This window comes from Bos grunniens, chromosome 4 (genome assembly GCF_055505025.1).
Source record: "Bos grunniens cultivar Pamir isolate PY7600 chromosome 4, Bosgru_T2T1.0, whole genome shotgun sequence".
NCBI lineage: Eukaryota > Metazoa > Chordata > Mammalia > Artiodactyla > Bovidae > Bos > Bos grunniens.
In genome coordinates this window covers 81,377,972-81,394,809 of record NC_141168.1, presented here as the reverse complement: position 1 = coordinate 81,394,809, position 16,838 = coordinate 81,377,972, and the positions used below count along the sequence as shown (strand labels likewise).

Here is a 16,838-nt window from a genome sequence, read left to right as displayed (position 1 = left end):
ATATTTTAAATAATAAACCTATAGGAGAATCAGAAACACCTTTGATGAGAATGGGCATTTCAAACTTAACCAACTCATAAAATAGACTTCCATCCTGAAACAATTGAGTATGAGAAAATTAGCCCATGAGTTTTTATTCTCGTGAATAGATTATTCTTGGAAGCCTGGCTATAATGCAGCTTGTCCTTCATGGCTCAACCTTCAAGGATATGCTACAATTAAAGGAAAAACATGAAGAAAGCTATTGGTGAATCTTTAGCTGGAGAAAGCAGAGCCAGACCAGAACTCAGGATAACTTCATCTGCCCAAAAGACTTCAAAGCCAGTCTTTTCTTAACTTTACCTTTCCATAGACAAAATGTATCTGTCTGTTAGATTATACCGGAGAAGGCAATGGCACCCACTCTAGTACTCTTGCCTGGAAAACCCCATGGATGGAGGAGCCTGGAAGGCTGCAGTCCATGGGGTCGCTGAGGGTTGGACACAACTGAGCGACTTCACTTTCACTTTTCACTTTCATGCATTGGAGAAGGAAATGGCAACCCACTCCAGTGTTCTTGCCTGGAGAATCCCAGGGACGGCGGAGCCTGGTGGGCTGCCGTCTATGGGGTCGCACAGAGTCGTACATGACTGGTGACTTAGCAGCAGCAGCAGCAGCTAGATTACACAGCTCTGGTAAAGATTCAGCTCAAGCCTTTAACACAAGTATTATGTGAGAATTTCCTGTGTCACTGTAATTGTCGCAACAACTTACTGATAGACTGTGACAAGAGTAATGAGAGACCACTATGTGGACCAACTTCTTGCACTTGGGGAACTCCACTTATTGGAGAACCCATCAACTATTGTGAATGAATTGTTTTCCCTAAAACCTATGATATGTTTTTTGAAATAGCCCCTGAATTAGTATGTATTGTAACTGATGATGTAAACGGTCTCTCTATGTATCTGTTAGGAAGCCTTTTCCAGATGTCTAACACGTGTTGATCATTTATATTGGAAGGGGACCATCTATTATTTTCTCTCCATGAAAATTCAGGTATTATTGACTCAAATGTCCATGTCACCGACTCAGTGGACATGAGTTTGAGCAAGCTCTGGGAGTTTGGCATGCTGCAGTCCATGGGGTCACAAAGAACCAAACAACTGAGCGACTGAACTGACCTGAACTGACTCACATGCTATTTCCTACTTTGTCTGTTGCTAATATTAGCTTTTCCTTAGCACCCCTATGTAAGATTTTGCAAAGAACTAAAGTATTACAAAATTTCATAGAAAAAAGGAATCATTCCTTGATAGAACATTCTGTTGTTACTGCTATTACAGCCAATAAGTTAATTGAAATAGGAGTTAATGTACAAAATCTTACTTCTAATTCATGGTGAAACTTTTTGTTTACAACATCCCCTACCACTCAGAAATGGTTTTCTATATTGTTTAACCCCTTGCTTGTTTCTTTAATTATCTTGTTTCTTTTGGGCTGTTTGGAATTGTTATTTGACCTACAGAATTAACAAGACTGCTCATGTTATATTGCCTTATTCCTATGTTCTTCAGCCTCAACAATCCTGTGGCTGACTGTAAGGAAAATTAAAATGGAGGAAGTCTTGTTCAGGTTTCAGAAGCAGAAGAGCAGTCTTCTGATCTTGCTTCTGATCTGCTTGGACACTGCCCAGATTCCATGCCTGCCCACAAGCACAGCTAGTCAGGTGGCACTTTAGATAAGAAAGGGAGTGGGTCTTGGAATTCTTGAGCCCCTGGAGGTCTGGCCAACCATGCCTGGAGTTTAACGAAATCCTATGACTCACAAGATAAAACAAACAACACTGTAAAAATGTTAAAGTAAAACCAGAGCTGCATTTTTGCATGCACAGTGATGATGATATCAGTTTGAGGCCTAGGATTATAAGTGGGAACCCCCAAAACTGCAGTTTGAAGTCTCACCCATGGAGCGGATGTGCTGCATTAGACCTTTTCCCAACTGGGACTCCAGACCACTGTTCCTTGGGAATTCCCAGCATGTGCTGTTCAAGTCTGGATGTTGACTGACGCAATTTGGTGATGCACATGAGGTTGTTAACTCCATTGTGTCTATTTTGCTTTTCTTTTAATGGTTGTATATTGAAATTAAATAATCCCCTACTAAATATTGAAATTGTTTACTTGTGTATAATGAGTGTTTTTTTTTGTTTATTAATCCTTGGAAACTGAAATGAAAGTAAAACTTTTGGCAAGATAGTAACTGGGATTTGAAACCAGGCATAGGACTAAACTGAGTCTACAAAGTAGTAGAAGCAAACAGAATGACACAATATATGTGCCTATTACTTAATAAATGAGACGGGTTGTCCACGAATGTAGAGCTCTTTAGTGGTCTACAGAACACAAATTCCTATCAGTTTCGTTCTAATGTAAATGGACTCAAGCACCACTTGTGATTGAGAAACATGAGGCTTTTGAAGACAGGGATTTTTTTTTTTTTGAGTTGGGGGGATCAAGTATAGGCTTTTAAAAAACATCAGCGGTGCCCTTGTACTTTTTTTTCCCCATTCAATCAATCTAGTTCGTGTGGAATACTAGAGTTAAACTTATGAAAGATTTAAAATGATATTATGTAGGCAATGAGGATCCATCTTGTATTTAAGGAATTATACAAGTTGTAGCATTTAAAATATTGTCTTCATAAAATTTTCTGTCTTATCAAACAATTTTCACACTTTTGGGGATTTATACAGTTTAACAACTAAGGAGTATAAAGGAAGAGCAGAGCATGGGGAAAATGTGATTATGACTTGAAAAAAATAATGAGAATCTTTATCAAGACAAGTAAAATAATAGCATGTTTCATTACTTTGTGTATTTCATCATACTTTTGGGAGATTAAAAATTATTTATACTTTCATTTATTTCATAAATTATTGTTAAGCACCTCCTATATGTTTGGTTTCAGGATAATTTTAGTGATTAACGTCTTGTTCTTATAAGGTTTACAGAAATTTATCCCATCCCATGTGTTGTGATCAACAATGTTCAGCTCTCCCACCTGAATCTTTATTCCTTTGGGATCTAGAGCAAGTTATTTAAGAATAAAAATAATTTACTTAAGCTGTTTCAACTATAAATGGGGATTTTTTTTTTTTTTAATGTAGGTTTATTGTAAGGATTAGTAAGAATCTGTTTAAGAGTATTTGGTACAATGCTTAGCATACACCAAAAATTCAATGCATATTAGTTGTCATTTCAATATAGATAAACCAAATAACCTGTCAAAATAGAAATATAAATAATAATTCTAAATAAATTATATTTAATGTGGCAATAAAAACTGTGAAAATGTGTGACCTGTTAAATAAGATTGTTCAGTTTCTTTTTGGTGCCCTAAGTTTCTTATCCAGGATAGATTTTGCCCCAAGCTATAATGATAATCGCAATTATGCTTATAGTCCTGATTCTGCTTTCTCTGAGAGAGAGAAAACAAATAGGAAGACTGGTCCTTCATTGTTTACCTACAGAATTTACTTATCAAAAAATCTAGCTTCTTTAAAAGGAGCCTGAATCCCTAGTGAAGCACAGGAGTTACCATGGGGCAAATCAGGATCATGGTCACACAAGAACATACTGAAATTGAGAATTTGCAAGAAGTGTAATAGAAAGCGTGTGGGCTTCCCTGGTAGCTCAGACCATAGACAATCTGCCTTCAATGTAGGACACCCCGGTTTGATCCCTGGGTTGGGAAGACCCCCTGGAGAAAGAAATGGCAACCCACTCTAGTATTCTTGCCTGGAAAACCCCATGGACAGAGGAGCCTGGTGGGCTACAGTCATGGGGTTGCTAAGAGTTGGACTAAAAAGTAAAGTAAGATGAGTACTTAGGACATTAGGAAAGGTTGACAAATTATTTGTGTGTTTGCTTGGTTTTGTTTTTATATGGAGAAAATGAGAAAAGAAAAGGATTAAAAATAGGAAAAGGTAAGATGAAGTGGATTCCTCAAGACTAGTTCTCTTAATAGCTAGCACTTCCCTGGTGGCTCAGACGTTAAAGCGTCTGCCTCCAATGCAGGAGACCCAGGTTCAATCCCTGGGTTCGATCGCTGGGTCAGGAAGATCCACCTGGAGAAGGAAATGGCAACCCACTCCAGTATTCTTGCCTGGAGAATCCTATGGTCAGAGGAGCCTGGTAGGCTACAGTCCACGGGGTCAAAGAGTGGGACAGGACTGAGTGACTTCACTTTCACTTTCACGCTCTTCCTCAGGTTCAAGTCCTTTCAGGAGGTGGGGGTGGGCTGAACTGAAGGATGAGGAATGAGAGCTGTGGAGGAAAGGCTGTTTTGAAGATGGCTTTAATTTTGCCCACTACCATCTCTCTACAGCTCCAGAGACAGGCCACATTATGCCCATTTTCCCTTCCTCTGTAGACAGAGACATTGTTCTTATTTGTATCCATTTCAGAAACACATGGGGCAACTATACCCCAAATTCATTAAAAATAGCGCAAGCTATTACCTAAAATAATCAAAGCACTACCTCCAGGTGCAAAGACAAAGCTCTGTATCAGGAGTGTCCATCCCTTATCTTCTCCCTTCCTCCCCAGTGCAAACCCTTCATCCCCTCCACTTTGAGGGAGGCTGGGAAGTGCATGCATATGGGATGGAGCTAGAAAAGAGGAGGGTGGGGGGAGGCAGAACATGGAATCCATGCCACATTTATCTGTCAGGGAAAGGCAGTGCATAATCTCAATGTTTTAGACATTTTAAGAAGAGGGCATGACCAAATTGTATCACAGTCCCCACATCAGACAAGTTTATGTGCTTTTGGTACCTTTGCTGTAACTGGGGAGCTTAGCTGAGCTTCTGAAAAAAGTTACCTGCTCTGAGCCCATTGAATAGGGGCAATTTTTCTGCCTGACAATGGTGGGTGTTTTTGTTTTGTTGGTTCATTTCTTTTTACCCCACAGTATCATATTCTGTTCTCATGGGACTTCTTTCTACCTGGGCTTGGACCTGTCTGCCGTCTGCCTCCCAGACTGCCTCCCAGCTCCTTCCCGGGCTCTAACACCCTAGGGAAACTGCCTCAGTGTTTGGAATCCCTAGATTGCTCATAGCAGTGCAACTAGACAGATTAGGAGTTGAAGCACATTTAACAGAAAGGCAGTGCTTTGCTTTCTTCTTATGCTGCTTCCCCTTCCTCTTTTCCCAAATAGATATGTAAACACATGTATTTTCCTGTTTAAACTTAGCGAATTGGTCCTCTGCCTGTGCCTTGATTTAGCTATTGGGCTGAGCCTTGCTCCTCCCTTCCTTACTCGGATAGGAGCCACTGGGATCTGGAGCTCCAACTTCCAAATTGCAGCTGGCCTCAGGCCAGGTGACCTTTTCTTTGTAAGTTTCTTTCCTAAGCAGAGTGGGGGTGGGGGGGTGGGGAGCTGGGATCTGTTTGGTGGTGTGGTGGGCGAAGGGGGGGTGGTGGGGGGGTAGTGAGGAGAGGAGGGGGGGTGGGAGAGAGTAAAGGGCTGTTGTTAAACAGTTTCTTACCGTAAGAGGGAGTTCAGACCTAGATCTTTCCAGTTAATCACACAACAAACTTAGCTCATCGCAATAAAAAGCAGCTCAGAGCCGACGGGCTCTTTTAGGCTCTGAGTCGGAAGAGGGTTCTTTCACCCAGGCATCTGCTCCAGTGGGATCCGCCAGCACACCCAGCAGGACCATGTGGGTGACCAGACTTCTGCCAGTCCTGCTGCTGCAGCACGTCCTCCTCCACCTCCTCCTGCTTCCCATCGCCATCCCCTATGCAGGTTAGTTTTCTCCTTTAATATTATTATTTCACTCTCTCTTGCTAACCTTTGCTTTCCCTAGCTCTCCCTTTGCCTTACTCCCAGCATCCTTCCTTAACTCAGTTTGTGGTAAGGTTTTTTTAAACCTCTCATTTATCTTTCTTTTGACATGCTTTTGCTGTTTGAAAAGCATTTAAAATGATAATTAGCATCCCCCCTGTTGTTTCCACCCATTTCCCATTGATCCAGCCCCATCTCACTTAGCCTGATAGTCCTGGATGGTGGAATGGGAATGGAGTGCTAACACAGGCTTGGAGAAGTTTAAAGCTGAACAGAGGGTCTAATCTGAACGGGGACAGTGATGGTCAGTACAGCAGGGACACAATTTTTTTTTTTCCAGAGACAATTTTCCACGACAGTCCGCTATCCCACATCACTCAGTCAACATTCAGGGCCAAATTATGACTTAATACAGGTTTTCATTTGGAGAAGGCAGATTAAACTCTGAGTATATGCATGTTATAAAAATGAAAGAGAAAGCCTCTCTTCTAAGGTCTTATTCTTTCTGAGTATGGAAGCCTGCCTTTTGGACACTGCAGTGCAAAGGAGGCAAAAATTGTGTGACTTGATTATAGCTGCAGAACTGCTCCTTTTGGTGTCCTGCTTTCTCCCCAGAATTTACAGGTTGGGAAGGAGTTGCTTGGGAATTCATATTGTCTGGAAGTTTAGACTTTCATTTGCTGCTTTGGGAAGTTTTCTGTTGTTATCAGGGCAAGAGGAAACATCTGTATTTGGTTGTATTATCACTGTCGTGGCTGGGATGCCAACAGGAGAGGGTAGTGAGCATCAGAGGTGGGCACAGGGGAATAAAGGAATAGAACAAATGCCCAGATGGTAGACATGGTTTTTTAAAAAATAATACAAGACAGAGAACTGGCTATATTTTTTGAGATAAGTTAAATATGAAATTTATCAGACCTCTGATCTAGTTTTCGATGTAATCCAAAGGGTGAAAACACCAAGAATTTGCAAGTGACAAGAAAAGTCATTCAGTCCTACCTGGCTTTCTTTGATTTTGTGACGTGTTCTTTTTGGAAAACAACACTGTGTGGAAAGGGTCAGTTTGAAAACATTTATGTTAGATTTCTAAAGAGATCGGAAAAATGTATCAATCTAACAGGTTATCACCCTTGAGATGTGTCGTGTTAAAATTAATTCTTATATGACATTGCTGGTTTGGGGGATTTTGAGCCTAAATTGAAATGATGGCTAACATTTTGAGGATTTTCATTTCTAAAATTAAAATGTTGATGGGCTGATGTAGAATATGGTTACCTAGAGTCATCTGTGCTAATACATGGGGATCGCGGCGTGGAAAACCCAAACAGTAGATCAACCATAGACAATGTCTATCTGCTTTTGGCATGCATTTGAAACTTTGGCAGGAGATATACATTTGCAATTATATTTCACTTTGGCTAGTGTTGAAATGACTGCATTTCCTGAATATAGGGAGAATGGAACCCAAGAGAATGCTGCAAGCAAGAAGAAGACAGTTGGGAATTACAGATAATAGAATAATTCCTAGAGTGGATAATGTTAAAACTGTTATCCAAAAGAGGATTTCCCTTTGTCAAGTTTATTTTGATAGTTTTTTAAAAAACATAACATTCTTCAAAGTAGAAAACATGGCTCGCCCTCTTAGAACATACAAAGAAAGTCTGTTCTTTTTTATAACATCTAAAATGGAACATTGAGAACTTTGTTATTGCTGTTACTTGCTTAGGTTATACTTTTTTGATTTATCTGATGACTCTGCATTTTTACATACTGTGAGATAACACAATATTTAAAATGAAGTCGGTATTATAATGAGCTGATAACCAGTTATGAGCAGAATGTATTATGGAGATATTTTTAGAAAAGCTTCAAAAAACTTGAAGAAATATTGATTGTTACAGACCCAAGCCATCTTTATAAGAAACTAGTCCTCATAGGATTATCCTCCATCATCCCACCTGCACTGGATACAAATATCCAATTCCTTCTAACAACAACAAAGGAACATTAAAGGAGCCCCTATTGTCAAGGAGTCTGTGCAAGATTTACAGATGAACAAATGGCAAAAAGACCTGCATTTGTTGAGCAACTGTTATGGACCTGGTTCTAAAACAAAGCTTATTTAATTCTAATAAGATTGGCATTATTGGATTGACTCATTTTACAGAAGGAAACTGAAGTTAAACTCTTAATTATTTTGTCTTATTATCTTAGATAATGGATAGAACTGAGATTCTTACCTAAATCTACGTGAATGAAATATGCAATGTGCATTTTTTCCTTTTATTTATATTGAAAACAGAAGCAGTGAAATCAATCAAAACTTACTTAAAAAAATCTACTTTAGTTAGTAATACAAGGATGATTCTGTGTTAAAAGTAGTATTATGTTACGGTTGAGAGTTCATTTCTAGCTTAGAAGATCAAATAAGGTTTAAGGGGTATGTAATAGCCGAGTGGAGTATGAAAATATAGGTAGCAGTATGCTCAGTACTTAAGTCAGGGAAACATAAAGTGGCTGAAGGTACTGAAATAAGCAAGTATATCAAAGGACAGGTAATCATGTAGGGGTGGTGTACTGAGTGCCTGAGGAGGAGGAGTATGACCTAGGTCTGGAAAAATAGACTAGCATGTATATGGGCTTCCCAGGTGGCACAGTGGTAAAGAATCCGCCTGCCAATGCAGGAGACAAAAAAGATGCAGGTTCAATCCCTGGGTTGGGAAGGTCCCCTGGAGGAGGAGGAAATGGCAACCCACTCCAGTATTCCTATCTTGAAAATCCCATGAACAGAGGAACCTGGTGGACTAGAGCCCATGGGGTCACCAAAAGTTAGACACGACTGAGCGTGGTGCATATGTATGCTTGAACATCACACTAAATTACATTATTTTAAACATTATGGATGGTTCTGAGTTCACAAATACATGGATGAAGTGTGGTTGCTTTGGCTGGGGTGTGGAGGAGAGCTGTAGAAAGAAACAGACAATGAAGCAAGAGACCAGGAAGAGGCTGAAGGAGGAAGTGGAATGAAGTAGAAGGAAGGAGATGCCTAGGGAGGGTCCTACACTCATACTGAACATCATTTCATTTGTAAAACTTTTTGGAAGAGATAATTACGCTGCTTCTCAAATACTAACATTTGATTGAAGTCTGATTTGATCCTTTCTTGATATCTTTACTTGTGATATTGTTCACTTCTCTAAAGAAGGGGAGAAAATTGTCTGCTTATGAATCCAAGTCCTAGATAATAGAAATGAAGATTTGGACTTGTTTTTATGATTTTTGCCTCTGGGAAGTAAATTTCCAGTCACCACCATTCCCTTCCATTAATTATTTGTGTACTTTCATCTTAACATCTTGCCACTTCAAGCTGTTAATCACTAATCACGTGGGTAGGTTTCTCAGAATATGTGGAGCCAGATTCCTGCTTCTTTCCACACCCTGCAAATCCTTTCCTTTGCATGATTTTCCTTTGAAGTCAATGGTTAGTCCATACAGAGAAGAAATATATGAGGTACTGAGAGAAATGAGTGTGAGGCCTGGGGACCAGAGGGAGAAATGTGTCTTTCTTCAAGCACCTTGATACATTTGACCCTACTTTCTGTTTGTAGGTTTTCACTAAGATCCTAATGATTTCAATTCTAAAACTGGGACTTAAGTTTTTTTTTAGGAAATATAGCTTTGAGAATGTTTTCCCATACTGAGGGAAGAGGGCAAAGGAGTTGCAGTTTAAAATACAGGAAAGTATGACAAAGTTGCAGTGATCTCTTACCCTTTGATTTCATTTCAGTATTTTGTTTATAAACTTCAACTAACAGTCATGCACAAAAAAATAGTAGGGAAAATCTTATCCAAAGATATTTTTGAGTTTCCTCCAAAATTAAGTTTGTGTTTTAACTGTTTTTAGCAAAACAAGCATCAGTTGTTAATACATATGGAAGAGAAAGTATTTTCAGCAAAGGAATTTTATTTTCAGATGCTGTTTTTGAATGACTCCTGTTTTAAATTTTTCTTTTATTGAAGAAGGAATTAATTTTATAGGTGTGTGGATTACATGATGTACAACTAGCTTGAACTTTGCAGTTTTGAGTAATCATTTACTGACCTAGTAGAGATGACTGAATTATAAGGGAAAGCTTCTAAGTCAGTAGAAATAAAGAGTGAAGAAGGAATCCTAGTATCTGGTTCTGATTGCCTCTGATTAGCTTTGTAACCCCAGACAAGCTTTTCTCTCCTATTTATTATCTAGTAAAGGGAAATTATAGATTTATTTGTTTTTCAGGATACTTTTTGATCTTTAGATGAAAGGTAGTGATCGAAAGTTTGTCAGCAAGCAAGAGTAGACTATTTTTATGAGGTACAGCCACACATTAACACATTTCTATAGGTCAGCTGAGGATCTGCAGAATTAAACATAACCAATGATCCCACAGAAACCCCTTTTCTCTATAGTCATCCTCAATGCCTTCCTTCTGTTGTCTGGTTCTGAGAAAACAAAACAGAGCACTGACCAGGGGTGCTATTTTTTGTAATTAGTAAAACGCATATCTGAACTCAGTGTTTGTCTTAGACTTTTTAAATTTAGTTTTACATTCTTCTCTCACACTTAAACATATGTAATAAATGCAATATACATTAGGCCAATTTAAGTTCTGTACTTTTAGTTAATTTAATTGATGATATATATATATAACATATTTTTTCCATTTTGGTAATAGTTTTTTGAATATATTTTTTGCATCTATTACTATTTGTCTCTAAGAAATATTCCAATTTATACAGAAATTCAGATGATTTTTATGAAATCATCTGAAGAAATAGTGCATCTATGAAATAGTGCACCAGGGTCAAAGGAAGGAAAAACTCTTAGTGGTGAAACTTAGCTCCCATTAACATGGTCATGTGGCAGATATCAAAATTTGAAAAGAATAATACCACTTCTTAGCTTGGGAGAATAATGATTTCTTCTCTTATGCCAGAAATTAAAGGATGAAATTTCAAAAACAAAAGTAAAATTTTGCATATTCATAATGTTTCATAATCCAAATTGATTTCCATATGATTACAGTTTAAATCACTCCTTTTAGTTCAACTATAACTTTTATTTTGTATCAATAGATTGAATAATGGGATATTAGCATTTAAGGTAATAAAACAAAGTCACTTGGAAAGTCAATAAGAATGCCAGAATTATCATCAGTCTGCCAACATTATGCAAGGCATTCGGTCCACACTCAATGAGTAACATGTTGATAGATTATTTGGTTGACTGAGTTTCTATGTTAAAATGTCTTCTAAGTTATATCTCTTTTACCATAGCCATTTCATCTTGTAGGGCAAAGAAAAGTTGAAGAAAAGAAAATAAAATGTAAGCATTATTATAGAAATTAGTTCCAGTCTTTTGGGGATTTTATTCTGGGGTTTTACAGAGAACCAGAAATTCAGAGGAATTCATGTTTCCTCCTGTTTCTTGTGGACTTCATGTTAGGATAGATATTAGCGAGTAGCATTTGCATGTTTAATAAAATGACTGGTGGCAACTAGTGGTTGCTGGCAAGCTTCAGAGTATGATGCTATTCTTGTTATCTCACTCTGTTAAGCCATATTCCCAAATTTCCTGCACAAAAATTTTCATCCTCTTTTCTTGACACATTTCACCATGTTTAAAGACCGGAAATGATTTCTTTTTCTGACATGCAAGTTATTTCTCTATTGATACCTTTAACCAAATCTTCAGAAACTATATATAAGCCATATTTTCATATACTGTCTTAGCAAATCTTAGAGGAGGATGGCATTGTAAGTGTTTAAGAGTGGGGGTTCTGAATCCAGGCAGCTGGATTTTGAATCAGATCATCTAAGTTGTCAGTTTTCCCCTGTATCTTGGTTTCTTTATCTTAAAAATTTATTGCTACCTTTGTTATAAGGGTATTTGAAAGTTGGACAGGCAGGGGAGGGGCACAGTTATGTCCATCCTTTATAAAATAGCTACTGTCTCTTAGACAATTTGATCCTCATTGTGAAGAGGAGATTATCATTAGAGACCAGGTAACTTTGGATAAATTAAGAATGAAGAAGTTCTTCATATTCCAAAATTATTCAAAGATTAAGTCTTTTGGGATGCTTTGGCTCTGCTCTTTGGGTTTTTAGTAGGAGGCTTCATGTATCTAGGGGCCTGGTAGAATACTATGATGAAGAAAAATGATATTGCTTCATTAAAGGATGAAGTTTTACATTCATTTGATTTATAGTTTTTGGCTTGATTTCAAAACAAGCAGTTCAGCGATACTAAGAAATAGTGCCCCCAAACACAGAAAACTGTTATGTAGGAAATGAGAAAGACTAAAATATGAATAGAATGAAATATTTTAAAGAGCAAGTCAAGTATTTATCCAGTGCACCATTTTTAAGGAGAAGTTTCTCACCTGTCATTGAATTGGCTTATGTAATTAGTATTAATACTATAAGTTACATAAGATCAATTGTAGAAGGAAATGACAAATTAAATTATAGAACATGATATGACATGATATGCCCTGGCACTTGCTTTCATACTGTTTGGAGAATATCATGTTACTTATTTCTTAAGAGTGAACTCTGTCCTAATTTTTAAAAGCATCCTTCATTTGAAAGAATGTAGATAAGTGACTCTGTAGGAGAAGTTATTTTTTCTTCACAATTAAGTATTCCTTTCTTGCTCTTAATTATCTGAGAGTATAATTCCCCACATCATTCTACCTCCAAGCCCTGGAGGTCCGGTATGTTGTCAAAATCACTATCTTGTAGATGATTCTTAAAGGATATTTTACTATATGACCCTTAAAATATTTTCCCCTATGTTTTTAAAAAATTATTATTATTAATAGAAGGACAGAAGAAAAGAAGAAACACACTTCATGAATTCAAAAGGTCAGCAAAGACTACTCTAATTAAAGAGGACCCATTACTGAAGATAAAAACAAAAAAAATGAACACTGCAGACCAATGTGCCAATAGATGTATTAGGAATAAAGGACTTCCATTCACTTGCAAGTAAGTTGCTTCATTTTGTTCTTAGAATAATTTTCCAAATATAGAATGTGCTCATTATCATCATTGGTTTTGAATTCAATGGGATGTGCTCTTAAAATTATAAGCTTGATTTTAGTTTTAACTCATTATAACAGAAGACTTAGCTCTCATTTGATGGAAATATGTGTAAGGGAGAACACATGAGCCACAAGATTGTTTAGAATTCAGTGGTTTTAGTTATGGAATTTGTATTTTCTCATTTTATGAACGATTGAACTTTAGGAACTAAAATCCAATTAGATTAACTTTTTATTTCTGATATTTTAAAATATTCTGTTCAGAGTAAACTTTTTCTTATTTTCCTCACAAGAGGAGTGGAGGAATTTTCAGAATATAAATTGGGCAACAGTCAAAACTTACTGCAACATATTGTCTTTAGGGCTAGAAATAAAAAGTGTTGATATAATTAGATTAAAAACCTAGGGGTATTGGTGTCAGCAGCAAAAGCTTAAACAGCCTCTTAAAGTAGTTAGGAGGTAGTGTGATGAAGTTTTAGATGAAAAGTGATGGAGCAATTCAAGGAGGCACGACGGGACTCAAATCGGGAGTTGTCTCATCTTTTGAAAGTTCTTCTGCACCTTCCAGGAAAATTCATTCCCACTTTGTCAGTACTCTCAGAGCATAAAACTTGGAGTTTGGGGCCATGAAGGTGACAATTTCATCTGAATAGTCTTCCAAATTGCCCGAAGAAAATTCATGTTCTAGTTCTGCAAAAAACATTCCTTCCTCTCACTTTTCATTGTTTTTTCCCCTATTTCATTCCATTTCAATAGCACTGCACAGGGCCGCCTGTCACTTTTGAAGTCTACTCTATTACATTTGGCTTGTGACACATGATGTGAACACAGATTTTAGGAATGTCACGGCCAGAATTCCTATATTTAAATTGCCTTTCTCAGGGAAATAAGTGTTATGGGTCTGAGGAGAAAGGACATAGTCAGAGGAAGTCTTCCATAGATTTAGTGGGAAGACAGACTATCTCTTTTCTTTTCATTTATATCTCCTCTAGAAGTATTATAGCCAAATTGGCACTTACTGGGAGATATTTCCTGGCACAGGGAGTGGGGAATTAACTTTGCAAGTAATTCATATGATAATTCCATCTTTTTCTGACTTTCCTAGAAAAGTCTTGATATTAAAAAAAAAATAGAGAAAATTACTCTCAATCAACATCTCAGCTGTGTAGATTTATGGAGATGTTCTTCTGGCAATTGAGGAGGTTGGATTTATTGTATTTTTCCCTCTCAGGGTTAGAAGGGCAGGGCAAAGGGAATGGGAGAAGAACCACATCTCATTGTTGATTTTTAACTTTGAATCTGAAAATGCACTCTCCTGGGTCCACAAATAAGGAAAGTACTGGTAAGCCTCAAGTTTTACACTAGTCAGCCCTTTGGCTAGAAAAAACAAAACAGACTTCCCTTTGTTTTATTTAGGAGAAACTAAAATGATTTTGTTGTGTTGGAGAAGACATGTGACCTGATTAATAAATCTCTACATATCCCATGTATATGAGGTTTCACACTTTTCTGCCATATTCTGGTTGAGTTATATTTAGTCACCAAATTTAAGCCAACCTGTGCAGAAAACCACTTTGTGGTAATACCAGTGTACGACCAAAATTCTCTGCTCAGAAATGGTGTCATCCTTCACACTTGTCTATCCTAAATATATATTGGCTTCCCAGACAGCACTAGTGGAAAAAAGCTTACCTGCCAGTGCAGGAGAAGTAAGAGACGTGGGTTTGATCCCTGGGTTGGAAAGATCCCCTGGAAGAGGGCAAGACAACCTGCTCCAGTGTTCTGCCTGAAGAAGGCCATGGGCACAGGAGCTTGGCAGGTCACAGTCCATTAGGTCACAGAGAGTGACACAAGTGACCTAGCATCACTTCAGCAGTACGTGAACCGTGAACTTCCTGATGTTCCAGCTGGTTTTAGAAAAGGCAGAGGAGCCAGAGTTCAAAGTGCCAACGTCCGCTGGATCATCGAAAAAGCAAGAGAGTTCCAGAAAAACATCTATTTCTGCTTTATTGACTATGCCAAAGCCTTTGACTGTGTGGATCACAATAAACTGTGGAAAATTCTGAAAAAATGGGAATACCAAACCACCTGACCTGCCTCCTGAGAAATCTGTATGCAGGTCAGGAAGCAACAGTTAGAAATGGACATGGCACAACAGACTGGTTCCAAATAGGAAAAGGAGTACGTCAAGGCTGTATATTGTCACCCTGCTTATTTAACTTATATGCAGAGTGCATCATGAGAAACGCTAGACTGGAAGAAACACAAGCTGGAATCAAGATTGCTGGAGAAATATCAATAACCTCAGATATACAGATGACACCACCCTTACGGCAGAAAGTGAAGAAGAACTAAAGAGCCTCCTGATGAAAGTGAAAGAGGAGAGTGAAAAAGTCTGCTTAAAACTCAACATTGAGAAAACTAAGATCATGGCATCTGGTCCCATCACTTCATGGGAAATAGATGGGGAAACAGTGGAAACAGTGGCTGACTTTATTTTTTGGGCTCCAAAATCACTGCAGATGGTGATTGCAGCCATGAAATTAAAAGACGCTTACTCCTTGGAAGGAAAGTTATGACTAACCTAGATAGCATATTCAAAAGCAGAGACATCACTTTGCCAACAAAGGTCTGTCTAGTCAAGGCTATGGTTTTTCCAGTGGTCATGTATGGATGTCAGAGTTGGACTATAAAGAAAGCTGAGCGCCAAAGAATTGATGCTTTTGAACTGTGGTGTTGGAGACTATTGAGAGTCCCTTGGACTGCAAGGAGATCCAAACAGTCCATCCACCAGGAGATCAGTCCTGGGTGTTCATTGGAAGGACTGATGTTGAAGCTGACACTCCAATACTTTGGCCACTTGGTGCGAAGAACTGACTCATTTGAAAAGACCCTGATGCTGGGAAAGATTGAAGGCGGGAGAAGGAGGGGACGACAGAAGATGAGATGGTTGGATGGCATCACCGACTCAATAGACATGAGTTTGGGTAAAGTCCGGGAGTTGGTGATGGACAGGGAGGCCACACACCTATTTAAGTAATATATTTAGTGATTCCATACAGAATAGAATGGACATACTGTAATACTCTAAAAGTAAGTTCTTCAAGAATTGAAGATCTTTTTACAGCTTGTAACATGAACTAGAATCATTAAAAAACAATGGCAATTACACAAAAACCTTTGGAAAATACCAACAGTGCTGCGTGAAAGCATCTGTGATTCAGTGGGCATGAGGTGGAAGTCTCAAACACTGTTTCCTCTGAGGAAGTGTCAACAATACTGATTTTATAGAGACTGAAAGTTTTTTTTTTGCTGTACGAGAAAGATGACCAGAATGCCTGATTCTAAGCTTTTCAGAAGATTTACGTTCAAGAACTGACTTAAGAGATGAAAATTTCTAACTACGACTGGGTAAATGGTATTGAAAGTGCATTCCTGCCATAAACAACTCAACATAATGAATTCTTGAAAGGAAGATGGTAGTTAAAAATATGACTAAGATAAAGACTCCTAAAATCAAACTTAAAAGAAGATATGCAATTCATGGAATTTGTTAGCTTGGATCCAGTCCATATAGAGGTGTAAAATGATATGAGCAAAAACAGTTTTCTGAGAGTAGATGAATTGCCATGGACTGTGAGAAAATGGTGAATGAAATAGGCAATCTTACATGTTCTTGATGGGGTTCAATGAGTCACCTGCCCTGTTATTGACAGAAAAGTAGTACATGTATGTGTGGTACATTTTAATTTTAAGGTGAAGTTAAGGGGCAGGTATTTGATTTTGTAATTTTAAGATTTCTTTTTAGGTATTTGTTTAGTTTTTTATCTTCATGTGTATTCTTTATCTAATTATTACACTTTCAAAGTCATTTAACACTCTCTTCCGAACACCCTACAATAGGAAAATGTAACACGTATTG

The 16,838-nt window shown here is 37.9% G+C and overlaps 1 protein-coding gene across 5 annotated transcripts in view; it reads left to right on the top strand.

The window, feature by feature from the left end:
- The first annotated feature begins 3,133 nt into the window (after positions 1-3,133).
- HGF (hepatocyte growth factor) overlaps positions 3,134-16,838 on the top strand; it is an 84,201-nt gene continuing 70,496 nt past the window's right edge. For 2 of the 5 annotated variants that reach the window (XM_086397162.1, XM_086397161.1), the window contains exons 1-3: positions 3,134-5,376; positions 5,660-5,789; positions 12,695-12,860. In XM_086397162.1, coding sequence (XP_086253288.1) covers positions 5,167-5,376; positions 5,660-5,789; positions 12,695-12,860 — 506 coding nt within the window. In that variant the 5' untranslated portion in view covers positions 3,134-5,166. Of the gene's footprint in view, positions 5,377-5,491; positions 5,790-12,694; positions 12,861-16,838 lie in introns of those variants that run through there. The other 3 variants (XM_086397164.1, XM_086397163.1, XM_086397165.1) reach the window with 2 other exon arrangements.